Genomic DNA, 26,020 nt, shown 5'->3' on the forward strand with positions numbered 1-26,020 from the left:
GTGTATAATACCTATTTATATAAATATAAAATGAACATTAAATTATAATTTGGTAATCATTTTATTTTTATTTCTTTCAATCGTAGTGTTTCAAAAATATAATTTTTTAAATGTAAGTTATAAATAATGTCAGGGGGCTTATGATACTGTTTATCATAGGTTTTAAAATGTTTTATGAAATATCATCGAACATCAGATCATAAAAAAAATCCTATTCAATTATGTTATGAAGATTTTTTCTTATATCTTGAATATTCTATTAGTACCTATATTAAAACTATTAAAATTTATTAATTTAATCAATGTAATTAGTACCTTGTGGTTTTGTTATCAGATTGGTTTATCTACAATTACCAGCTTATATTAAAAAATTTAATTATAACCTTTAGACTTCATAAATAAATTTTAACATTTTTAGGAAAATTGTTTTACGAACTATTGTGATTAATAATTATTAATGTTTCTAAAAATAGTACACTAGATGTCAAAAATATCTTAATAACATAGGTTGAACTTTTAATATTCAAACTATTAAAATAAAAAAAATGATACTTCATTAATTTGGAGATATCAAACATTTCAAATATCTATAAGCAGCACTAACTTAATTATAATTGTTCGATGTTATTAAATTTCTCAAAATAAATAAGAGATGTAACTAGGGTTTTTCTTTTTGAAGAGTTCTATATTATATTTTTCATATCACTTAATTTATAACTTGTGTACTTTTTAATTTATAACTGTGTAGTTATACACATCCTATCCTCGGTAGTATAGTGGTAAGTATCCCCGCCTTTCACGCGGGAGACCGGGGTTCGATTCCCCGCCGGGGAGCTAATTGACACGGCCTCAAGTCGGTGGTAGGTTTTCCCTCGGTGAGGTGGCCGGTCAGAGTTGAATGAAATGGATCGTGTTTTTTTTTTTAAAAAAAAGAAGAAAAAAAGAAAAACCACGAAACCGATTTTTGTGCCAAAACTAAATAATTAATGTCTAATGAGAATTTGTTAAAATTCTAAATTCTTATTTCGTAAATATTTCAATCTATAATTAACATTTATAAATCATTTTTACAACTTTCCAGTAATATTTTGTTTATAGTTATAAATAATATATGAAGAATCTTATATCCAATTTTGAAATTTTATGTAAGTTGGTTTAACAACAAAAAGGTAGGGAATTTTTATTGTTTTGTCAAAATTTAATACTTAAACATTCATACATTAAACTAATTTTTTTCTTTCCTTAATCAGTAATAGATATGTATTATGAACTTTGTATTATATTTTATAGACTATCAAACCAAAATTATTTTATCAACTTTTTTAAAAAAAAGCTAAGAAAACATGAACATTTGATTTTTCTAAAAATGACTCAATATATATCTGTACAGTAAATATCTTTATCAAATAATGGATTCATAAATATGAATAATTTTAATAATTTGACATAGATTATTTTTAAAGAATTTTATCTGAAAGATTTTTTCTAAGGATAAATATTAGTAATTTTTCATACACATATAAGCAATGGAACCAATGTTTTCATAGTTATGATTTATTATTTGATTCATTTATTTTTGAATCTTTAGCACACCTGAAGTCTGGGTATTTTTTTTTAATTCAATATTTTTTAATTTAAATATAATGACCAACTTTGGACAAAATTTGTAAGTGCACATTTGAGGTACTTCAATAAATGTAATAGAAAATAATGTATATTATATTTTTCTAATGAAATCCATATTATATTTTCATCAGTCATATAATACACATAAATAGTTCATTTGAAAGCTTATTAATAAATTATTTTAAATATATGAAATCAAAATTAATTCAAAGTTATGCACCAATTAAATGTTTTCTATACCAAAAACGGGCTCTGAAATCATCTGAACAAGTTAAAAATGCTGCAGAATTTGGAGAGTGAACTATTGAACGAATTGGTCCATTGTGTCCTGAAAACATTATTAAATGAAAAATGATTTCTACATTAAACTAAAAATAAATATTAAAACATTTACCTAAAGATAATAACTGTTGTCGGGAGGCATTTCGAGCATTCCAAGCACACAAAGAAGTAGTGGCTTCATCCGGAAACATAACATACTCTTCTGTGTGATTAAATAATGCTTGTGTACGGTGCTCTTGTTTTCCTATTGAGTCATAAAATTCATTTTAATACATCTAAACTTTGAGATAGTACAAACAATAAGTTACCTGTTGTTCCAGCCCCAGTGTAGGCAATTAGACACCTACTAGTGGATAACTCCCAAAGTTTCACTAACGAATCTTTACCCGATGATAATATGTACTAGAAAATAATTATATATGATTTTTATACTCTATTCAAAATAAGATGGTATCTCGGCAGCAACCTATTTTTATCAGCTACTGTCTGACCCTTTTCCTACCTAGTAAAATAATAATTTGAGTCTGATTGTGTTTACAAAAACACTTCAGTCATATAGCACTGCATACAATTAACAATAATGATGTACAGAATAAAACAATACAACACCACACTATATATTTTAAATTATGTGTTCATGTCAGCTATCAATACTCTTATTACACAAATCTCCTGTAGATGCCTAGGCGCAAGATCACTACTTTGAAACAAACGCCCATGCGCAGAAGTCAGCCATTGAGATACAATCTCATTTTAAATAAAGTTTAATTCATAAAAAGTACCTTTAATAAAACGTTTTTACCTTTCCATTTCTAGAAAATGTCACAGAACACACTTGACTACCATCATGTGCTTTTTCAAATGTGTTAATACATTTATTGGACACAGCATCCCATAATTTAATAGATCCATCTCGACTGGAAGACACAAAGTACCTGGCGCTTGGTTCATAACTAAAACATTATCAATAAATATAATTTTATTAATAATAAAATAGTTATTGAACAGGAAATTAATAATATACTTGATAGATGTAACAGGACCAGTATGTTGATGAGTAGGAAGTGAACAAACGTAACACTGAACTGTATTTATGTCGTAAAGTCTTATGACAGGACTATTGGTACCCATTACTAAAAAATCTCCAAGTGGATGAAAACTTATACATGTTATTGGTTCAACATCCTGTAAATTGGTAAAAATTTAATAACAATATTAAGTAATAAACGCATCAACACTAATAAAATATTACATTTATAGTCTTGAAAGCTTTTTTTACGGATGTTTTTGAATAGTCAAAAAGTTTAACATGACAATCTCGAGAACCCGAAGCCAAAATCGGTTTATTGGGATGAAATTCTAAACAAGTCACTTCTTCTAAATGGTCATATAAAGTCCGAATCACAGGATGCCCCTGTCCTTCTTGATTATCATTACTGCTGATATCATGCGCTTTAGCCAACATTCTTTCAACATCCAAAATCTGTATACAAAAATACAATGACAAAATTGTTAAAATGTATTTAATGAAAAATATAATTACTTTGATTGATGCATCACTACTTCCTGTTGCAATTAATTGTCCATCAGGACTAAAAGCGCCAGCTCGACATGCCCCTTTATGTGATGTCACATATACAGTTTCATAGAGTGATGGTTCAGGAGCAGTACAACTTACATCAGTCTCAAATTCCAAATCTAATTAAATGTAAAGAATTAATACACAACCTTGATAAAATGTAATATATTTATTAAGGCATACCAATTCCTGGCCCGATCAACATTTGTTGGATAGGATTTAAGTTCAACACTTGTTCAGATTCTTTTTGTCTATCAGTTTCATGCTGCAGACCTTTGGCCACCACACTCATAAGTCTATCCGAAGGAGAACACGGAGGGTCAGCATTCACTTGGGTGGCCAAACTCGAAGCAATAGTTGAATGACCATCATAAAAGAGTTGACTAAATGAAATACAAATGAGCTACAGATGCAATGACCTGACTGATAGTATCGTAATATTATTTTACCTTATGATGAGTCTATACAAATTGTCCCTATTCTTAATACACATTTCAGGTTTAGCACTATTAGTTTCACTTCTCATCTTGAGCTGATTGAAGAGACTATTTCATGAAAATACTTAATAATTTAACCAAACGACATGAATTTTTGATTTGCAATGCGTTTTCACTTTTCAGACCATTATAATAATGTTAAAAATTACTATGAAAATTTAAAGCAGTAATAAAACTTACAAAATGCATAAATGTAAGCGAATGGTAAATTAATTCTCACTCTACTGGAACGCTGAACGGATAGTTTGAAATGTGATAATAGTAAATAATATCAATTTATAAATTAAATTTCAAATGAATTACGTTTGTAACTTCTTGTACCATACTACTTTTCACGAATAGAGACCTTGGTCATATCCGTGACCATAACACATAAGAGATAAGAAACCAAACTAGCACCGTCAAAAAACTACACGGTTAAATCCTTACCGGTTGCGCCCAGGTCTTTTGTGTAATAAACGTGTTATAATGATTTTATCAAAAAAATTTGAATATATAAGGCTCATTAATTATTTTTAAGCAAAAAAATCACGAATTCATGCATGTTTATCGATATTGGTATAAATTGTTCTGGCTATTACAAATAATATCATTGATATAATAATTATCATGTTATCAGTTGTGTTGATTTCAAACAATGATGAGTCATTTTTAAACGTACGAATTTCGTTTAAAAAAATATCTCATATTCAAAAAACTCATATGCACAGGAGTGTTTTTAGACGTTGAACAGGCTTTCGATTGAATTTGGCACCAAGGGCTCCTCCATAAAATAAAAGCTCTATTCCCCCCATACTTGTATCTACTTATAAAATCTTATCTTAGTGATCGCCACTTCTCTGTGCGCTCGAGTACAACCTTCTCAAATATTTCCACAATAGATGCTAACGTCTCACAAGGGGCAGTTATTGCACCATTCCTCTTTAACATGTACACCGTGGATCAACCCACTGCCCAAAATACAATAGTAGCCGACTTTACAGACGACAAAGCACTACTAGCATGCCATTCTGACCCAAACATAGCTGCCTCCTTTATACAAACCCATCTCGATCTACCGTAACTCGATCTAACGTAGTCGTCAGCTGAGACACCTACTGCCATCTAAACACATCCATCTGATGAACAAACTACTTATATATAAAATGCTACTTAAACCAATATAGGTCTATGGTATACAGCTCTGGGGATCAGCAAAACCCACTAACATCAATAAAATACAAACCCATCAATCCAAGACCTTAAGACAAATCACTAAAGCACCATATTACGTTTCCAATCGTACACTCCATCACGACCTCTCCATACCTTTTGTTACAGACGTGGTTAGAATTCACTATAAAAGATTCCATAACCGCCTTTTAAACCACAGAAACCCACTCATGAACGATATCTCTTCCCTGACCGTTCCTGGAAATCTTCCCAAACGGCTAAATCGAAAGTGGTGTAGAAACCTACTGACCAACTAATTTTAATACTCATGTTTTCTTTCTTGTAGTACCTCCACGGGAGGCTTCTATGCTCCGTCATTACACTGTCACTTTTATTTTTAATTATTTTTTTTTATTTTTTTTATTTTTCTCTTTTTACTTACTCTCTTATACTATGTCCTCAATTGTTCTTATTGTTTTCTTTGAACAGATTAAATAAAAAAATGTATAAAAAAAAAAATATAAACTAATTCAAAATTGTACGCTCTATCCAATCATGTTAAGTACATATTTATGCATCAAATATTTGTTTAGATACAATTAAATTTGTGTATACTTTGTAAATTACGTCAGTGACGTATTTACGGGGGAGGGGGAGTCCAGGGGTACTGGAACCCCCCAGAACCTCTCCAAAAAAATAAAAAATTAATAAAAATTCTTACATATTTGCAGAATTGGCTGTGTTAAACATTCACAGGGAAGTTGAAATTACTGTTGATGAAGTGATAGAGGAGTTGGCCAAAAAATCGAGACAACTGGAATTTATTTTATAACAATACTTTATAATATATAATGCTAAATACAATATATAGGTACATATATATAATATTAAATAAGACTATACGATTATTACATTATATATTTAGTTCAACTTTCTCCAAAAACTGTATATAGTTTATATTAATTATGTATAAACTGTGGAACCCCCCCCCCAGAAAAAATTGAAAATACGCCACTTAAATACCTAGTATTCGAAATATTCATACAATTAATTTTTCCATTATAGGTTAAAATTAATTCGACTTCATTCTATTCACATGTACATAGTATACATGATGGCAGTAAATAAATAAATTTACTTAGGTATATGTATTTTATTTGTTACTGCTATCCAGTGGCGTATTTTAAGGGGGGCGAAGGGAACAAACGAATTTAAGGAATCGATTATATGTGAGATACACATTTCAATTTTTTTTAATGTGGATTATTTTGTAACGAAACCAAATTACGCGTGACTGTTTAATGTAATATTGTAATTGGACTTTTTGTCAGGTCCGTACTTAGTGAAAAATCAAATAAAACAAAAGCGTTACTTTCAAAACACAGACAGATGTTAAAAAAGACCTAAACAAAAGTCAATTTTAAGTGGATCCGGTATTAGATTAAAAAAAAAAATTCACAAATATTAAGGACTCACCTGATTTAAATACTACCAATAATTTTACTTGTAAATTTTGAGCCTGAATTAAATGATTAATTTGAGTCACCCCCTTCCCCCTAGAAGTAAGTCTAAATACGCTGCTGCTACTCTTAACTACACTTGTAGTTAAGTATTCCAAAAACACTGTGATACTTAAAACATAAAAAAAATTTTTGGTAACCGTTGATAATGTATGATGTACCAAATATGACACAAATACAAATGTTTATAATCATTGATAGTGCATAGTGTGCCAAATATGGCACTTACAAAAATATTGATAAGTGACTATTATGCATGATGTGCCATATTTAGCTCATAATAAACTTAACCTTATAAATTCCAAACTCTTAACTTGACGACATTTTGTTTACTATTTTTCCTATAATCGGAGAAATATTTTAATGAAGCACATTTTTTCGAGTCAAAAATAAAAAATCATGCAGAAAGGAGTTAATGAATAGTATAAAATATATTAATTTTTTTAGGAAGAAATTAGATCGAATTCATGAATCATGAATTATTTTCAGTAGATTATAAACGTGAACACTTGAAAACAAAGGATTTTCAAAATTAATTAAACTAAAAAAAATTGCATTACAGCTAAGGAGACATCTCGTTTTTCATATCTTTATCCCGTTGTCCCTCAGTGAATCTTCGAGACACTAAAATAACCAGTTTTCAAAAAATAGTAAAGAACAACGATGGTCAATTTTAATTTGTTAATGAATTATTATTTCTATCATATTTAACTAGTATGTGTACCATGAGCGTATTTAGACTTACTTCTAGGGGGGCGACTCAAATTTTTTTTTTATTTCCGGCTCAAAATGTGCAAGTAAAATTGTTGACAATATTTAAATCAGGTAAACCCTTAATATTTGTGGTTTTTTTTTTTTAATCTAATGCCGGATTGATTTAGAAACGACTTTAGTAAAGTTCTTTTTTAACATCTGTCTGTGTTTTGAAAGTAACGCTTTTGTTTTATTTGATTTTTCACTAAGTATGAACCCGACAAAAAGCCCAATTCAGTATTCATAACCACGCGTAATTTGATTTCGATATAAAATAATCCTTAAAAAAATTTGAAATTTGTATCTCACATAAAATAAATTCCTTAAATACGGATTCAAGGGGGGGGGGGCGATCATTCCTTTGTCCCCCCTAAAATATGCCCATGATGTGTACATGTGACGTGTTTATACTGTATTACTACATGATGGACAGTGACGAGTGACGACGACGAATAGCAGGGCTTTTTGTGGTGTACCGGGATAGATAACTACACTATAATAAAATATATATGTATAAGTAATACATAAACACCGCAATATTACCGCAAACACAAAATTATTTTTTATAATTCAATATTTCAGTGTTATAATAATGGCTCTTTATGTAGATGTTAATAAATATTGAAATAAAAGTCAAAAATTAGTTATTTATAAATAAGTGTAATTATTCAATTAACTTTTTTTATTCCTTAAGACTATAGTCGAACCTAATTTTATTAATAATTAGAAAATAATTATTAGGTATTAAAAAAAAAAAGAAAAAATTTTTAATCAAAATTACTTTTTTTTAATTAACTCACCTCATATTATAATATGTTTAACTTTTTTTATGAGTATTTTGATGTTTATTAATTTTAAGTGGTGAAACAGCAAATTTTAAGAGGAAAAATAGAAAATATGTTAATCATTTTATTATTAAGGAAATATAAAATGTTCAGTAATGAAAATTGACGGGTTATATTACAATGAGAGTTAAAATACATAAAAAAAAAAAATGTGTTTAATTTTAATTAGACTTGCCTATGTATTAATATAAAGTTAATTTGAATTAAAAAGTCATAAATTCAATATCATTGGTATTTTAAATTTAATAATTTTATTATTATGTTTAATGTTTGGATAGGTATAGGTAATAAGTAACTACTCCAATAAGTCATACTACAATATTTAATTTAAATTTTATCTATAATTTTATAGTTGCAACTTCAATGGTTAAATTTGTTATAAAAATTAATAAATCTATATTAATAACAAAATGCAAACTGTAACATATTTCACCAGTCTTACATTTAAATTTACAAATGGAACTGAAATACATAGGATTTTTTTTTCGAAACTATTAACTTTTAATTTGAAAACAAAATAACTATTTAAAAAAAAAATCTAACATTTTAATTTAAATAAATGTATACTGATGAGAACATTTAAATTTCAGTAATAAAAAAAAAAGTGATTAAATTAATGAATAATAGGTATTTTCATAAGTCTTAACTAGTAATTATAGCACATTAGTTCTTAATACTAAGTAGAAAACTCTAAAATGTATTTAATCTTAAAAAATGCATCACTATTTACTATATTAATATAAAAAAACATTATTCATTAGTTGATCTAAGGTTTGAATAAAAAATTATAACCTACTTAAATCATTCAAATATAGACATTTTATAAGGCATCACTAATTAAAATGTAAACTTAACATTTAATTAGTAATTACATAAAAAAATATTATTAAAGCATATTAAATTAAAATTGACAAGCCGAAAATAAAATGGATATATTATTTTTATTTAGAACTATTACTATTAACTGTAGTACCACTAGCACCAGTCTTTTCATGTCGACTTTTATATTTGGCGATCTCCCGACACACTTTCCTGATGGATGACGGAGAATAACCTAAGTCTAATAGTTCTAACATTGCACTGTAAACAAAACCATATTACACGATTAAAATATGTACAACCAATAAAATCACTTCTAGTAACTAATGTATTTAAAAGTGGTATTCCTAGAAGCTATCCATAATAAACCATCTTAGCATTAATAATACAATAGTTTATTATTAAATTTTGTATAAGACATTTTATTTTAGTAACTATAGAACACAATATATTAAACAAGTAGAGAAGTAAATAAATAAATGTAAATATTTTAAAAATATGAATCATGTAATATATAAAAAAAAATGTCTCAGCAACTGTGATGAAATTAGCAATATAATACCAATGCTTGTATAACATACAATGGTCATAGTTTTGGTGTTTGGCATATTAAAAAATGTCAAAGCTACTATAAGTCACCTTTTTCATGTAATAAGACTGAGATAAAAATATTCAATATTCTAGGTTGTACTTTAGAGACAAGCGTTAATAAAAATTGAGAACATTTTATCAAAATATACCATATAATATAATAAACAAATAATGTTTTACCTACCTTACAACATTGGGTGCAACTTTGACGCCAGCCAATTGGGCAAGCTCAACAAAATCTGGTATGTTACTGCACTCTGTTCTAATAAGAAGAGTTTAAATAAAATAAATATTGATAGAAGGAATTTCAAAATTAGATACTTTTATGAATAAAAACAATAACAATAAAATTAATAATTATTTTAATAGTAATAAGATATATAAGACACTTAAAATTACTATTTTACTAGAAATTAAAAGACATTTTTTATAATTTGATTTTTCAAATAATATTGTAACTATTTAAGTTGAACATGTTGAAAAAAAAACATAAACTCACGTCTAAATTCTTCAAGTACTAATGATAACATTCATACTATACATTAGTAAATAATAAAAATAAAAGTATATTTTAAAATAAGCTTGATAAATTGCAAAAATATTAGATAATTATAAAAAAAAATGAAAACTTAACTTATTGATAAAATATACATAAGCTTTTAAGTGATATTTTTTTAGACAGTAAAACAAATAAAACATTAAGCCTTATCCTCTTTTTCTTTATTGTACCGCTCAAGTTCCTTAAGAAATTGTGCTTTAGGTTTCATAATATTTGGTCGATCTCCTCTACATTTTGGGCAAAACCATTTGCCTTTAGGTTTTGTTGATAATGAAACACATGAAAAATGAAACCATTCTATTGGACATAAATCATTATCGCAACATATCATTTCTCCGTATGATATTTGATCACAAAGACAATAAGTCGGTTCATCAGGATCAACTGCTATGTCATCATCATCATCCAATGATGGTGAATTATCCTTCTGTTGTTTCTTGTATTTACCCTTCTTTTTAGTTTTAGTTTCAGTTTTCTGAGTAGTTTTTTTCAAAGTTACTTGAGATTGTACTTGTGCTGTTGCTGTAGCTCTTGGCAAAGGAGTATGGGAATGTTGTAAAGCTGAAATGGCCACAACATCATCAGAAATTTCTTTGTAATCTGGTTCATCTGCTCTATTTCTTCGTGGTCGTTTTACAATTTTAGCATCATTGTTTGATTCATTACTATCATTATCTGTGTTGCGTTTTTTCAGTTCTTTAGTCATAGAACTAGTACTGGTGCTAGGTATGCTTCGTTCTTTAGAACAATTACCTGTCTCAGTTTTTTCTTTAATACTTGGCTTAGGAATATCAAGTTCTTTAGCAGAGGTCAAATACTTCCTACCATTTTCCAAACCTCTGACTTTATCATCAACCAAGTCATTTATTTGTTGTATAATCTGCACTTTTCTATCGCCTAGATCTAATCCAGACACTAATAGTTTAGTTAACTTATTCATATTGTACGAAGATAAGGGACCATTAGAACTATCAATCACTGCTCTGATCTTCAATAACATTTCCTGATATTCCAAATCACATTGGCGCATTTGTGTCACGTGACGTTGTATATCCAGTGGTAAGTTTTGTGCACAGTCAATATAATCATTATAGTAATCCAAAGCTCTATTCGTTCGATTAGTCATTTTTTTTTTTTTTTTTACACACGACACTAACTACAAACCTTGATATTCACTATTCGTATTTCGACAAATTAACAAATAGAAAATAATGATTTAAACCGAACTTACTTCTGGAGAACCATGTCAAGTCGTTTATTGAATCTCCTTCAACAAAAAATTAATTTTTAAGTAAGAGTAGATAGAATCCTAATTATTAATAATGGCGATATTATATAGATTAATAAAGTTTTCAAAGGCCACCGACAACACTGACAACAACTAATAAAAAACACAACCACAGAATAGATTACAACTACAACATGATTTTCTGATATTTCTGATAATAGCACTCATAGCCAATGAACATGCACGATTATTTAGGTTTTAAGGTTGGTAATTGTGTACGATAAAATTTAAATTGAACTAAACAATAGTTATCAAAATTCAATAGATTCCAATTTCGATCAAATTATGACTTAGGCAATTCAAGTTAAAGGTATTAAAAAATCCTAAGTAGTAATTTAATAAATGCCAAAATAATATTTTTGGAATTTTGCATTCAACAAAATTGCATATGAATATTTTAATGTAAGAAAAACAATTTTATTCCTACAATTTTACTATATAAAAAAATAATAATAATGATCAACAATCATTGCTATTATCTGTACACAAAATATATGAAACTATTCTGTATTATATTATTTATACATAATTAACATATTTTTTATAGTTGTGGATGGTAGTGGTAGTTGTATTATCTAAACCACGGTTTAAGATACACTGTTTAAGGTATATCTTAAACCGTGGTCTAAACTATTGATCGAATGAGTGATAACGATAATGTACTAATGTCCGATAAAAACTCGACATTTCCTTGAATGAAAAATCGACAATTACAATTGCTAAATATTGTAAAACGAAAAACGTATTTAAATGTCTTTAATTAAAAATGGTGTTTAGAATCTTAAAATATTTGATGAACCATCAACAATTAGTGGATAAGTTAGCAGACTCAAATTTAATGAGAAAAATTGCACGTTTTATTGTTCACAAAGCAATTCGTGTAAAATCTTTGACCGAAGATATGAAATCTGAACAATTCAAAAAGGCATTGCAGGATATAACCGAGAAGCTTAAGGATAAAAAGGACTAACTAAATGGTAAACAATAATTAATTTTGTTTTGCGTTATCAGATATTTAGTTGTACAACAATGAGAGACCATACAGTAATATTTTTGGGGTCAGAACCTGCAAAAGACAAAGATGCCATTACACGTGCCTTATCATATTTTACAATGCCTGCTGCTGATTTACCAAAACGGATATTGCTATCATTTACTCCACCACTGCGCTCAAGATTGGTATATGTCGACTTCTTAGGACCATGTTTGGCGTTCATACTGTTAGCTACAATCCTTGGATATGGACATGCTTATAAAATGCCATCAGCTGTCTACCACAGATCACCAACTATTATGTTAGCTATATACTGTCTATCAATGCCAGCAATATGTTATATTTTGACTCGTTTGGGAAAATCTAGTATATCTTTTTTACAGATATTGTCATTGTTAGGTTATGGTCTGTACGGATATGTTTTTACCCTGTTCATTAGTTTATTATCTGATGAAAGAAGTAATGTAATATTTTATTTAGCTACAATACTATTTACAGGTACTAGTGTTTTCAGAACATGTCTTATAATATTACTAACTATTAAAATACCTGTTATTAGACTATTAGTTTGTAGTACTATTGCCATTTTACAAGTGTTATTTATTGTGTTTTTGTATTTTACATTTGTTCATTCAAGCTTTGCGTTTCTTTAACATTACATTTTTAAGTAAAAATTACTTAAATCATTTTAAGCTTCATCATATGTATATTTATCTAACTATACAAACCAATTAGTTTTAATGAATTATTTTTAAAATTAAAATTATTAGAAATAAAATTGTTATAGTTGTAATTATTTTTCCTACAAATATAAAATTTGTCATCACATAAGAATTGTTGGTTTCATTATTGAATGTCAAAACTCCATAAACACAAATTATCTTTGGTTTTGTCATAGATACGCATAAGTAAATGTAATCATCAAGTGCAGTTTTGGGAAATATTGTTATTTGAGATACATGACCATTGGTTGAAATAATACAATTATTAGATCTATAAATTCAAATTAAAAATAACAAGACATTTATAAACATTATTGTACAATTACTATTTATATTTTATTATTATGAATTTAATATTCTATTATAAACTACCAAATTGAGTACATATTATTGTACTGAATTAAATATATAGGTAACTCAACATTTTTTTGCACTGAAATAGTAATAAGAAACAAGTCAGTGCAGACCCTAGAAGAGGTAAGCCGTGCGATCGCACCGGGCCCCGCGCTTGTATGGGGCCCCACAAATTGTGTATTACGAATATCACTATATCTATAAGTAAAAATAATATAGTCCCAGTACGCAAATCGCAACCCGTGTGGTCTTGTGGTTTTCTCAGGAAACGGGTTGTATCGACGAAAATTTAGACAGTACCAACTACGCATATTTTTGAAATATTGCACGCGCATGCACTTGTAAAATTGTTTATCGTCGACGATGGTTCGAAATATTATTTAGTTATATAATAATATGAACAAACATAAATTTTTATAAACAATTAATAAATTAACATATATATGGGGCCCCGCAAAATTCTGCACTGGGCTTCGAAAACCGTCGAGCCGGCACAGAAACATGTAATTTAAGTTTAGATGATTATTTTATTTTTAATCTTAAATTATGTTTTATTATATTTTATATGACTTTGTATTAAAAAATGTTGTAAAGTTCAAGTTGAGAAAACCATAATATTTTAAAAATGCATGTTGTCTTAAAAAGTAAATTTGGGTTCAAATTCAAAAGTTAGTTATATTATGTTAATAAATTATATTAATACTTACATTTTACAGTTAATTTTATGTAGCATTGGTTGATCATATTTTAGCCATGCAATGTCTAAGTCCTCATATTGAAGTTCATTATTGATAATACAGTTTAATTCTAAAATGTCTTCTTCACTAGTCATTGTTACTTCATTATACGACATACCTGTTTAAAAATTAACAAGTATAATAGATATAGATACCATCAGTGGTGTAATCTGGGCGGTCATTACTCCCCTATATATAGTTAACAATATTATTCCACCCCCCTACCAAACACATTCCGAAATTAATTTTTTTTTTAAATGTTTACCCTCCTTCCCTCAAAAACAAATCCTGGCTGTTTCACAGGGTACCTCATTTTATAAGTAAATAATATACATATTTATTATATTTTATTATATATACCTAATAAGTTATGTGAAAATATATTAAAGTCATGCGATGGGTTAATTGCAAAATCATTAGGATTTAATATATTATTATTAAGTCTTATGTATCCAATAATTCCTCGAAGTTCTGTTGAATTTATTTTGTCCTAAATATTAAACAAATTAAAATTAGCTTTATTTAGCAATCAAATTGATGATTTATAATTAAATGGAAAATTTATTTATAATATTAGTTGTATTTATATAGATTATTAACCTCATTATTCCCAATGTACAAATAATTTTTACACAGGTCATTATTTGATATGTCTGCAGGCATTATCAATGTACGTTTTTCGCCATTTACATCTATAATCCAAGTATTTTCCTGTTGCTCAATTTCCACGTGAATCCAAGATGAATCAATTTCCTCAAATTGTATTAGTACCTCATCATAGTAATCATCTAATTTAACAATTAATTTTATTATATCATTATTAATTTCTACCAGCATATAATCTGTTGTCATCCCTTTAATTGACATTAAATTTCCATTGGCTAAAAGTTCAAATCTCAAATACAATTCCAACTGAAATTATATTATAAAATATTATACTTATTATCTTACACTTGTTGTGTATAATAATATAAATCACTATTTTTTTATCACAGACCTTAATAAAATGACTCTGCTGTGGACAAGGAATTTTGATTGTCTTGGATAAATCTGAGTATGATTGTTCTTCTGACAATTCAAATATTGTATTGAAAGTTGCATATGGTGAGTACATATCTGAAAACTAAATGCGAATTGTAAATATATTTTTAAAATGGAAACAGACAGTTATGGTGGTTACTTTATTGTTAATTGTTAATGCATAAGGTAAAAAGTTAACATATAGCTTTTCAATGTATCCTTCAAATTCTTCTCCGATATTCATCACTTGATCAAGGTTCATAATTGAAACTAAATCGGTACATTTTATGCGTTTTGAAATGTTTTTATTATTTAATTGTAATGTTACTTTATGATTGCTGATCGAGAAAACGACATCATTCCAACCAATCTTAATAAAATAAAAATTACTGCAAAACGTATTACGAAACTAGGTACCTATGTACCTACTGATTAGGTACTTTTAACATTAATTAAATATCAGTTGGGTAAATAACACATATTGTGACACAATTATTATACTGAATTGTATTAGGTAATTAAAATTTAATTTGCACTCTTTCTTACTTTTATGGTCGACGGACTGAGTAACGTAACATTACATCCATGAATATTGACTTCTAAAAACAAATGACAATCGATCAAGCTCAAGCAAACGCTACCACAATCATTGCAATCGTCGAAGAATCGTCGCAAAATGGTTCCAGACATATCAAAAGGATAAAACCGTAAAAAAATGTTCAACATGCTCATATTTACTGCTGTGGCTGCATATTTGATGTGAGACAGTTTGTCAAATGTAGCCACCATAATCGGCGGTCCTATATTATAAATGTTAAAAAATGAGTAGATACTTGTATCTATACGATTCATTAGCTATAAGATGTGCACTCGTGTATGATTATAATTAACAATATCTACAACCGACGTTACGTTTAATATACGAGTACAATAATGAATTTGCAATAGTATTGTCTCGGTTACGATTTATGTAATTATTGTATTTGTGCACACGGGTATATGGGTAGGTATCTATATGCGTTATACAGTCTTACCTTTGCATGGTTCCACATGACAAATGCTGGTCTGTACAGATTCTCCAGAGCAGAAATTTCCAGATCCTTCTGGTTCTGGTCGGCTACAACTGCGCATCCTATATCTAATGCCCTTGTCACATTTTGCAGAACATGGGCTCCATTTTTGCCAATCGGACCATCCACCATCCACTGTATACGATCATCAAACACGCAGTATTATGATTTTTTTTTTTTTTATCTCATCTAGCCATGTACAAATATGATGTAATATATTTTACCCCCTGGTTCATAACATTGACTGATTTCGGTGTGTGGCCCTAAACACGACGTATAAAAACGATCATTTGGGCGTCGACAAAAGCGTTTACGGACAATGATACCGTTGCCTTGTCGAACATCACATTGTGACCATTTCAACCATTTACACCAAGTGCCACCTGTTTTATAATAAAAGAGGTATATAACACTGAACAATATAGTTAGGTAATGCATAATGGATACTATACTAATAAGTCGCAAGTGCAAACATAATGCTAGTTAAATTTTAATTATATACTTCTGTCAGCTGTACAAGATGTTCCAAAACAATTTTTAAATTCTATAAAGTTCCCGGAACAGTTTAACGACGTTCTTGAAGGCTTAGGATGATCGCAATACCGCAAACGGTATTTGATACCAGAACCACAGGCAGCAGTACATTTTGACCAGGAATTCCATCTACTCCAGCCTCCTTTTACTTAAAAAGATAGCATAATAATGTACTGCACTTATATGCTTGCATAATTTTACAAATTATTTATTACCAGGACAGCCTATATTATGTTTAATGCACAAAAACGCATTCCAAAATCGATCCTTTATGTAACAGAGTAAATTGCTAAGTGTAGGTAAATATAATAATCGATCAAATGTATACTAACCGTATTGTACCCTAATACATTTTTCACGGTGTAGTAGTCACAAAAGTCTAAAATACATTTATCTAGAATAATACGATTTGTTGTGTTTTCAAATCCGTACAAATAGTTCAGTTCATCCGTTTTAAGTTGGTTTCCTTCAGCTATGTGTATGGTGTAATTTTTAATCGTACATCCTTCAATGTGACAAGTTTTCCACTCGCGGTTGAACCCGCAAAACATGTCACTTGATGTGGTGCTCCGATACCGAGACATGTAGCCAGTTTCACCGCACAATCCCTTGCAATCGGTCCATCAACAAATTGTCGATTGGGAGAAAAATAAATAAATAGTTAAAATAATAATAAATAAATAATTGTAATTTGACAGAAGCAACGGAATACGTTTGATACTGTGTTAAACGAAATACATGATGGTACATGCGGACGAATATGAATATTACGTTTTCCAAAACTTTTAAAATAGCAAAGGATCTCATAAGATCAGTTGATAAAGAAGAAGATATATCAATTCCAAACATTTTTAGACATCAAAGCCATCGAATTAATGTCGTTAGTAATGACTCATTACAAATTCAGCTGAAAAATATTACCATATAACAATAGCTATTCCATTTATCGGCGTCTTCATTGAACAACATCAAGTAAGGTTTAGTAATTATAAAAAATAAATGTCTTCATTGCACAAGTTAATACTAAAAATATGCAAATCAAGATAAACAACTTTAAAAAATATTCATAATTTCTAGATTTGGAAATATTGACAGTAAAAATTCAATTGTGAAAAAGAAGATGGACTAACAAACCAAAAAATATCGTCTAAATTCGGCTATTGAAACGTACATTAACTGTATTCCTAAACACTTTCCGAACCAATATTTTCTTTTGAAAGTATTAGCTTCATTGCTAGTTTTGATTCATATACTAGAACGCACATTTTCAACCATGAAAAGATTAAAAATCTATTAATGTAACTCATTTCACCAAGAATATTTTACAGCATTTTTGAGTATGCACAGACATTAAAATCGATCAAGGTGATGTGATTAATTGTTTTACCAAAGAAAAAAAGGTTTACACTTTGCGCTGTAAAAATTCAAAATTTAAAATGTAGTAAGATTATCATGTCATTATATAAAAACACCTTAGATGCATACGATATAATAAAAATGCAGTTTTTTTTTAATGATAAATGTTAGTCTTTTTTTTTTTTAACTAATACGAAAGTATAGTATTAATATTAGTAATCAGTTCTAGCTATAGCCTTGTAGATGTCAGTAGTATTCTCAGGGGAAGAGCAAATGGGGCAGACCTAAATTGTTATTTATTATTTATGTATGCTAGGAAAATATATTATTATGAATACATGTATAAAGTTCACTACCCCCACCCATAGGCGGACATTTGGTTGAATTTTGGGGGGCTATAATAATTCAATGTAAAATAATCCGCAAGGGCTTCGCCCCCCACACTCCCTTCCCATGCACAAGTAAAACTTATTACTATTCAAAATAAAGATATGTTTAAATTGTATTAAAAAAACACTAAATAATGTATATTTAAAAATAATTAATATTTTATTTTAATGACAAATATCTATTTGTATCAGCAAAGATATTCAAAATATCATCGCTTTTTATATTTTTCGATATATCTTTTTCAATATATAGTATTGAAAGATCGCTGAACCTATCATGAACCAACGATATCCTTAGCCAATTTTTTATTTTTCTTATTGCACTGAAACTTCTTTCGCAAGTAGCCGAACTAATTAGTATTGTTAATGCTATTGTAAATAGTTTTTTATTATTTCTTATAATACGATTTTCAAAAAAAACGAGCAAATAATTATAAAAATAATGAATAACATTTCTAACAAAGTTTCGATTTTGAGGGGGTTATTAAAGCTAAGCCCCCTATGTCCACCTATGCCCCCTTAACAGTATAAAAGTATCTAGGGACGCCACTGGTAGATGTATGTATACATCACTATTATGGTAAAACTACAATTATTATAATTCACGTAAGTGTTAATACTCGTTCCAAGAAATCCGATTTGTTGAGTTGTATTTTCCGTGGTCGTCGTAAGCTCGAAACCGCTGCGTGCTTTCTAAATACGACGAAAGAGTGCGTTAGCCACGACAACGACGATTGAATGGAGCTCATGGTAAAAATAGACACACAAAAATGTTCACTCACCACAATAATAATTAACGTCCATAATGAGAATATATACAAGTAAAATGTACATCCGTAACGACATATTATCCGAATTATTTAATTATTTATATTATCATTTGTATTATTATACTTCATACTCGAAACATTCTTTCCGGACTACATTGAACATAATTTGGCTCCTTCCTAATAGAATATCCCGAGGATCCTGACCATAGACCATAATACTCTATGGTCCTGACCGACAAGAATATCTATTATTGAAATCAACACATAGACCATAGACCTATTAACTAGTTAATAGGTCTATGATATGGAAAGTATAAACGCGCAATGGTCAACGGGTTCGCGTCGTCTATGAATATTGTGCGTTCGCGGTACAATAAATATTACTATAATAATAAGTAGGATTTGGGGCTTGTTGCATTTACATATTGGTTAATAATGATTGCAGAATAGTCTAAGTGAGATATAAATTAATTTTTAGCATAACGGACTGAAGTACAAACATTTCAATTGGATTTTTTCGCATATATTTCCATTTTCTGAACAAAACGCATAATTGACAAATGTTGGCAATTTAATTGTTATTTATAGTATATTTACGCATTTTTCGTTTGATGTTAAGTAAATTTATTTTAAAGGTTAACCTTATTTTTTTATACTTTCATGCATCGATCAATATACATAACCATAGAACGAGTCGAGATAGGACAAGGGGAACTAGATAACCTAATTGTTCCTACGCATACTATCGGTTATCGTAAATCGTTTAGAAAATGTAAAAAAAAATAAGAATTCGGTTAGTTTTTTTTCATTGTAGGAGAAGATGAAGAATATTAAATCGTACGTACACAGTAATATAATGTATATAGTGTTATTTTTGTAGAAAAATACTAATTAAAAAAAAATTAAGTAATCAAACTTTTTAATTATCATTAAAAAAATAATCAAATGCATATCTTTGCGCATATTTCGGTTATTTTAAGTGCATATTTCCTAAAATGTTTGTACAATAAGCCCCGAACCCTAATAATAAGTCATCTACTTTTAGGTGGAACACCAGAAATACCGACCGTGTTTTCCATACTCTTTGAGATGTTATTTGATAAGGATTTAAAATGTTTATCACATCGTATAGATTCAAATCCGAAAGCGTATTAATGTTTTCATTTTTGAAAAATGTTTTCTAGGTTTTTCATTCTTTTTTTTCGTTACGTTATTAATAGTATTTTATTTCTTAGTTCCAAGTTCCGAAATACTTTTCCGCCGTTAAAAATTTACTGGACGAAATGTCCACTAAAGTAGATTTAAATAATATTAATCTTGAAAATCTTAATCAATTGACCAAAGAAGTAATTTATTTTTTTGTGTACTGTTTCGGTTACAATTATTAAAATATTCATGATTTTATTTTATAGGAATTAATTAATATAGTTTTAGACCTGAAAGAGCAGAAGGGAACCCATAAAAAGTGTGTCAGAAAAACGATAAAACCGAAGCTAAACAGAAGTTTTGATTTCACAAAGTAATGCAAAGTTGTACTTCTAATGAATGAAGTTATTATATTAAAACTTAACAGTGCAAATTTTAACTTTAATTAAAATATGTACTTAAAATCATAATGTTTAATATTAGAACTAGTAGAATCTTTGGCTTATTTGTTACATAGGATTACAACTTTATCATCAACATTTTTTGTATTATGTATTTTATGTTCAATTTTACATAATTGGCATGTATAACTGAAACAAGAACAACAAATGTAAAGAAAATTTAAAAAGGAAAATAATATACTTATACATTTTATTAATCAGATATACTATGTTAATATATATTTAAATTTAAATTATAACTTAAATAAAAGAATATTCTTCTCATTTTAGTTAAATCTATTTTTTTTTTAAATTATAATTTTATATAGTATTTACTATAAGATGTTTAATTGTATAAAGGTTCTTCCATTTTTAGAATTTAGTTTGATTGGCAAAATAATCACTCTGTCCTACAATACTCTTTTAAGCAGTTCTAATTTAAAATATAAAAGTAGTTCAATAGTATTTTTTATAGCTAATTTAAAAATAATATTAAAATTTGGAGGTCAACTGGAAATATGATGTATGTACATTTTTTTTTGTCTTTCTCCAAATAAGTTTTTTTCATACTTCAAGTTTTTTTCAATGTCCATATTTATTATATATATTATTTTTTAGGTATCAAAAAAGACATGTTGCATTTAAATTATTGTATTTAGGATGGAATTATCAAGGGTTTGCAACACAAGATGTTACTGAAAAAACTATTGAACATGAATTATTTCGTGCACTTACCAAATGTTGTTTAATAGAAAGCCGGCAAACATCAAACTATCACCGTTGTGGACGAACTGATAAAGGTGTTAGTTCTTTTAGTCAGGTAAAATAAACATATTTATATATACAATTTATACTAATGTAATAAAAAAATATATATATAAATAAACCAATGATTATAAATACTAATATTTATAATTTATAATAATATTAATTCTTATTAATTGTTTCAATATATTTATATTAGGAAGAATTTTTTTTGTTCTATGAAAAATTATATTTCTTCATTGTTATTTTTTAGGTGATTTCTTTAACGGTAAGAAGTAATGGTGAAGATGATAGTAGTGAATTACTTTACTGTAAAATGCTTAACTGCTTATTACCTAAGGATATAAGGATAATTGCTTGGAGTCCAGTCAATGAAGGATTCAGTGCACGGTTTGATTGTGGGTCTAGAACTTATAAGTATTGGTTTCCACGTGGTGATCTTGATGTAGATGTTTGTATTTTTTTTCTTCAATTTTTTTTATTTATCTTGTAAAAATATAGATTTTTTTATATTTTGTGTGTAGATAATGAATCAAGCTTTACAGCAATTAGTTGGGACTCATGATTTTCGTAATTTATGTAAGATGGATGTTGCCAATGGTGTAGTACAATATTTCAGAAGAATTATGAGTGCTAATGTTAAAATATGTTTTGAGAATAATCAATTTTCAAATAATAGGAATTATGATATGTGCGAACTTACCATTGTGGGTAAGGCATTTCTTTGGCATCAAATTCGATGTATAGTATCAGTACTTATATTAGTTGGACAACATAAAGAGAATGAAAATATATTTAAAGAATTATTGAACATAGAGAGTTGTCCAAGGTACTTCTATAAGTATTATAATTGATTACATAATTATTAACATATTTATTTTTAGGAAACCTCAGTATTCTTTAGCTGATGATTTACCATTAAATTTATTTGATTGTGAATTTGAAAATGTCAATTGGATTATTGAAGATGAATCATTATTTGAAATAATTTCTAGTCTACAATCTTCATGGGCTACACATATGATAAAGTAATTATTTGTATAAAAAATAAAATGTGTTTTATAATTTTCATTATTTAACATTGTTTCATACATACTATCCTTTAATTCATAATAACATTTTTTAGAACAATTCATAAACAAATAAAAAAAGTATTTTAAAATCAAAATTATTTATTAAAATAATTTACAGAGCTACAATGATGGGAGAAATGTTAAAAAATATGGACATTTTAGCAATAAATAAGATTAACAATCAAAGCGAATGGTTAATACAAGGCGTCAAATCTAAAATGTATCAACCACTTTTGAAGAGACCAGCTAGTGGTAATACAAACAAAAATATGCTTATAATTTGATTAAAAATAATAACATAAACTAATTTTAAAACAATTTTTTAACTATTTATTATTTACTAAATTTATTAAATTAGTAAAACAACTTTTTCAATACAATTTTGCTCTTAATATTATCAGTCGATTTGTAAATTATAATATGTACTCAGTTATTTGAGTACGGGAACAATTTTTTTTAATAACTATTTTAAATATGGTTTTGTATTAAAATTAATTAAAAGAAAACAAATAGAATAAATAATGTTGTACTTTTAAAATGAGTTGAAAATAACTACACGATTTAAGTAGAATATATTAATATTATTTATCTTACTAGTAAAAAAACATATATTATCAATTAAATGATATGTTTAGTGTAAAAATAATTCATAATTTGTATTATTAAAATATTTCTAAACATAGCAAAATATATGAACTTTATTATACAAGCAATTCTACACATTATAATTGATTATAACTTTTTTTTTTTTCAGAAAGCTTAGAAAATCGTATTGAACACTACACTAAGAAAGAAAAGCTTAAATTAGAATGCAAAGATAAATAAAAAAATTTATATGTTCTATTTTTTTTTAATAGACCCATATCGATACCTATACCTATGTAATCCGTACAAAATAATACAATGGCAAACATGTAATAAAGCACTGCTAAATTCTGTTGCGGGAAATGTGTTCCAACAGATTTCGATGAGTCCAAGTACTATTAATCTAAACTTATTGCCATAAGGCGTGGACCATAATAGAAATGGCAGTGTATGATAGTACCAAACATAAAATTGATAGTGTAACGAACGGCTAAACATTATTCCAATAAAGTTAGCTGAAAACATGGGTAACAAAAATAAATTAGCACTGATGTCCATATTGATGTTGATCTTTTTCTTCTTCAGTTGTGGTTTTAAGTCATGTTCAATTTGCTTCATTTTGGCATAAGAGTTTAAATATTTTATCCATGTAGCAGTAAAACATAATAACATTGTAAGATGTATGACTAGTAAAAGCATATGAAAATATCCGCTTACAAATATGTTTGGTGGAACAAATTTCCAGTTTACTGACCATTTGTATAAAAATACTCTGGATAAGTCGAATGCTCCCCGTACATAGTTTATGGGATTGTTAATTAAAAATGGTAATCCCAATAATAACTGTACTAGAGCACAATAAGTAATGTGCTTCATTGTTCCTAGGGTGCCAAACTTTGTAACATATGCTAATAAAAGTACAGGAGAATATAGCAAGATATTCATTTTGATAGAAACAGCCAAACTGTATATTATACTACCAATAACCCATTTGTTTTTTAGAAACATGTATATAGATAGGTAAAGTAATATCACAGCAACTGGATCATTGAATAATCGCAAGACATAAATTGAGTGGATGCGATATGATGAAAAACATTGTAGTAACATGACAAATGGTGGTACTTTTTTACTACGTTCGTGTATTTTGAATACTAAATATAAATTTAGCAAATACAAAACCATGAATATGTATTGACCAGTTCTGATGTTTTTTCCAAATTCAGTCAAATAATACAACACTGAAAATACATATACAAACCCAGCAGGATATACTAATGGGCCAGTGTCTCCTTTAAGTTTGCCATAATCAAGTGTACCATTCACCACAACGCCTTCAACTTCTTGCATGTACGCCTTCCAGTCGATTTCTGTGTACCTGACTGTTTGTATGATGTATACATTTAGTATAAGTTCGATGGCAATGACAATCCATTTCATTGACGATGTATACGAAGGATCAAACAAGTACAATTTAATATTTTCCAATGATCCATGGCTTTTTACAATTTTAAATGTTTTTACACATTTTTTCCACATTTTAAATTATTTTAGGTATTAAATATACATTAATAGAATGAGTGTACGTCATTAGCATGAATAAAAATATTATGAGATCTAACGTTATCAATAGTTAGCATTATTGTAATATACTCTCACGTGTCAACTGAATATTTGATAAGTATTATCACTTCTGATATAGCAGAGAATAGTGCAGGGGCGACCAAACGGTCGATCGCGGATGATTTCTGAGTCGATCATGTTAGAATTTATTTTTAGGCCACGTGCACTTCAACAATGTAACTATCAACAATAAATATTAATATGTTAATTAGACTTAAGTATTTAGATTTTAGAAATTATTATATTATTTTTAGTAATTAGTTTATAATACTTTATGTATGTTTATATACACTTTAAGCAAATATGTTTCTTAATAATTATAATTATTTAATAATAAAAATATTTTTCCAAGAAGTCGATCTTCAAAGGAGAAGTATATTTTTAGTAGATCGTGGCCGAAAAAATTTTGGCCGCTTCTGGAATAGTGTATATTAATACACTATTCCAGAAGCGGCCAAAATAGGTCTTAATAGGTCGATTCGTTCTATACGGAACATCAACGTTCCGTCAAAATATCTTACAATGTATTACAATCAGGGCCGTATTTAGAAATTTGACACCAGGGGGCAACAATAAAAAACGCTTCATTTACCAAATACAAATTTCTGCTGTTTGAAAAAGATCTTTTTGAAGAATAATTTGTTGCTGGTGTACACAAAAATATTCTAAGTGCAATGTCAACATAAGGATAGATTGTTTGTAAATCTTTGGATCTATAGACAGTACTTGACCGTTACCGAGTATGTGTGTGTGTGTGTGTCGTGACGCCATGATTGGCAATATATATATTTTTTTATGTTGTACACTTTTTATTTTGTAAAGAAGTTTCACTTCAAAAATATTAGATCATTAAATATTGAAAATATAAAAAATTAGCCACCCTCTCATATTCAGTCGCCTGGGGCAACTGTACCCTGTAGCTCCACCCTAA

The 26,020-nt window shown here is 28.2% G+C and overlaps 6 protein-coding genes, 1 non-coding gene and 1 pseudogene across 7 annotated transcripts; 4 read left to right on the plus strand and 4 right to left on the minus strand.

The window, feature by feature from the left end:
- Positions 1 to 762: 762 nt before the first annotated feature.
- On the plus strand, positions 763 to 834 carry Trnae-uuc. Its single transcript has one exon. It is a non-coding gene; the product is annotated as a tRNA-Glu (tRNA).
- Positions 835 to 1,787: 953 nt separating this feature from the next.
- On the minus strand, positions 1,788 to 4,514 carry LOC112680914 (cleavage stimulation factor subunit 1). The gene is made up of 9 exons (XM_025551158.1): positions 3,937 to 4,514; positions 3,671 to 3,870; positions 3,452 to 3,606; positions 3,161 to 3,391; positions 2,933 to 3,093; positions 2,711 to 2,861; positions 2,217 to 2,310; positions 2,021 to 2,152; positions 1,788 to 1,954 (listed from the first exon to the last, which is right to left on the minus strand). The coding sequence occupies exons 1-9, from the start codon at positions 4,011 to 4,013 to the stop codon at positions 1,839 to 1,841; spliced, it is 1,317 nt and encodes a 438-aa protein (XP_025406943.1). The 5' UTR covers positions 4,014 to 4,514; the 3' UTR covers positions 1,788 to 1,838.
- Positions 4,515 to 10,330: 5,816 nt separating this feature from the next.
- Positions 10,331 to 11,459, minus strand: LOC112680520 (inhibitor of growth protein 1-like). Its single transcript, XM_025550627.1, has one exon. The coding sequence runs from the start codon at positions 11,347 to 11,349 to the stop codon at positions 10,363 to 10,365; it is 987 nt and encodes a 328-aa protein (XP_025406412.1). The 5' UTR covers positions 11,350 to 11,459; the 3' UTR covers positions 10,331 to 10,362.
- Positions 11,460 to 12,165: 706 nt separating this feature from the next.
- LOC112680661 lies at positions 12,166 to 12,492 on the plus strand. Its single transcript, XM_025550826.1, has one exon. It carries the CDS (start codon positions 12,278 to 12,280, stop codon positions 12,479 to 12,481), a length of 204 nt encoding a protein of 67 aa, XP_025406611.1. The 5' UTR covers positions 12,166 to 12,277; the 3' UTR covers positions 12,482 to 12,492.
- Positions 12,493 to 12,515: 23 nt separating this feature from the next.
- Positions 12,516 to 13,002, plus strand: LOC112680652 (annotated as a pseudogene).
- Positions 13,003 to 14,284: 1,282 nt separating this feature from the next.
- LOC112680444 lies at positions 14,285 to 16,444 on the minus strand. Its single transcript, XM_025550539.1, has 6 exons — positions 16,373 to 16,444; positions 15,885 to 16,138; positions 15,499 to 15,708; positions 15,298 to 15,441; positions 14,951 to 15,230; positions 14,285 to 14,436 (listed from the first exon to the last, which is right to left on the minus strand). The coding sequence occupies exons 2-6, from the start codon at positions 16,125 to 16,127 to the stop codon at positions 14,285 to 14,287; spliced, it is 1,029 nt and encodes a 342-aa protein (XP_025406324.1). The 5' UTR covers positions 16,128 to 16,138; positions 16,373 to 16,444.
- Positions 16,445 to 20,601: 4,157 nt separating this feature from the next.
- Positions 20,602 to 23,724, plus strand: LOC112680810 (tRNA pseudouridine(38/39) synthase). The gene is made up of 8 exons (XM_025551028.1): positions 20,602 to 20,803; positions 20,870 to 20,976; positions 21,662 to 21,863; positions 22,062 to 22,259; positions 22,333 to 22,637; positions 22,693 to 22,836; positions 23,000 to 23,133; positions 23,636 to 23,724. Exons 1-8 carry the CDS (start codon positions 20,741 to 20,743, stop codon positions 23,704 to 23,706), a joined length of 1,224 nt encoding a protein of 407 aa, XP_025406813.1. The 5' UTR covers positions 20,602 to 20,740; the 3' UTR covers positions 23,707 to 23,724.
- LOC112680807 (lethal(2)neighbour of tid protein) lies at positions 23,696 to 25,110 on the minus strand. Its single transcript, XM_025551016.1, has one exon. It carries the CDS (start codon positions 25,003 to 25,005, stop codon positions 23,722 to 23,724), a length of 1,284 nt encoding a protein of 427 aa, XP_025406801.1. The 5' UTR covers positions 25,006 to 25,110; the 3' UTR covers positions 23,696 to 23,721.
- Between the last annotated feature and the right edge of the window lie 910 nt (positions 25,111 to 26,020).

This window comes from Sipha flava, unplaced genomic scaffold (genome assembly GCF_003268045.1).
Source record: "Sipha flava isolate LNK unplaced genomic scaffold, YSA_version1 101_pilon_pilon, whole genome shotgun sequence".
Lineage (NCBI taxonomy): Eukaryota > Metazoa > Arthropoda > Insecta > Hemiptera > Aphididae > Sipha > Sipha flava.

What these genes read in the sequence shown, in the direction of transcription:
- LOC112680914 (XM_025551158.1), bottom strand. Translation starts at nt 4,013, where the DNA reads ATGAGAAGTGAAACTAATAGTGCTAAACCTGAAATGTGTATTAAGAAT. An exon ending in TTGTATAGACTCATCATAAG is followed by an intron (nt 3,871 to 3,936) that starts GTAAAATAATAT and finishes TATTTCATTTAG; the next exon opens with TCAACTCTTTTATGATGGTC. An exon ending in ACAACAGTTATTATCTTTAG is followed by an intron (nt 1,955 to 2,020) that starts GTAAATGTTTTA and finishes TAATGTTTTCAG; the next exon opens with GACACAATGGACCAATTCGT.
- LOC112680520 (XM_025550627.1), bottom strand. Translation starts at nt 11,349, where the DNA reads ATGACTAATCGAACGAATAGAGCTTTGGATTACTATAATGATTATATT.
- LOC112680661 (XM_025550826.1), top strand. Translation starts at nt 12,278, where the DNA reads ATGGTGTTTAGAATCTTAAAATATTTGATGAACCATCAACAATTAGTG.
- LOC112680444 (XM_025550539.1), bottom strand. Translation starts at nt 16,127, where the DNA reads ATGGTGGCTACATTTGACAAACTGTCTCACATCAAATATGCAGCCACA. An exon ending in TCAGTCCGTCGACCATAAAA is followed by an intron (nt 15,709 to 15,884) that starts GTAAGAAAGAGT and finishes TATTTTATTAAG; the next exon opens with ATTGGTTGGAATGATGTCGT. An exon ending in AGGTCTGTGATAAAAAAATA is followed by an intron (nt 15,231 to 15,297) that starts GTGATTTATATT and finishes ATATAATTTCAG; the next exon opens with TTGGAATTGTATTTGAGATT.
- LOC112680810 (XM_025551028.1), top strand. Translation starts at nt 20,741, where the DNA reads ATGTCCACTAAAGTAGATTTAAATAATATTAATCTTGAAAATCTTAAT. An exon ending in AGAAGTTTTGATTTCACAAA is followed by an intron (nt 20,977 to 21,661) that starts GTAATGCAAAGT and finishes ATTATTTTTTAG; the next exon opens with GTATCAAAAAAGACATGTTG. An exon ending in TTTGAAGAGACCAGCTAGTG is followed by an intron (nt 23,134 to 23,635) that starts GTAATACAAACA and finishes TTTTTTTTTCAG; the next exon opens with AAAGCTTAGAAAATCGTATT.
- LOC112680807 (XM_025551016.1), bottom strand. Translation starts at nt 25,005, where the DNA reads ATGTGGAAAAAATGTGTAAAAACATTTAAAATTGTAAAAAGCCATGGA.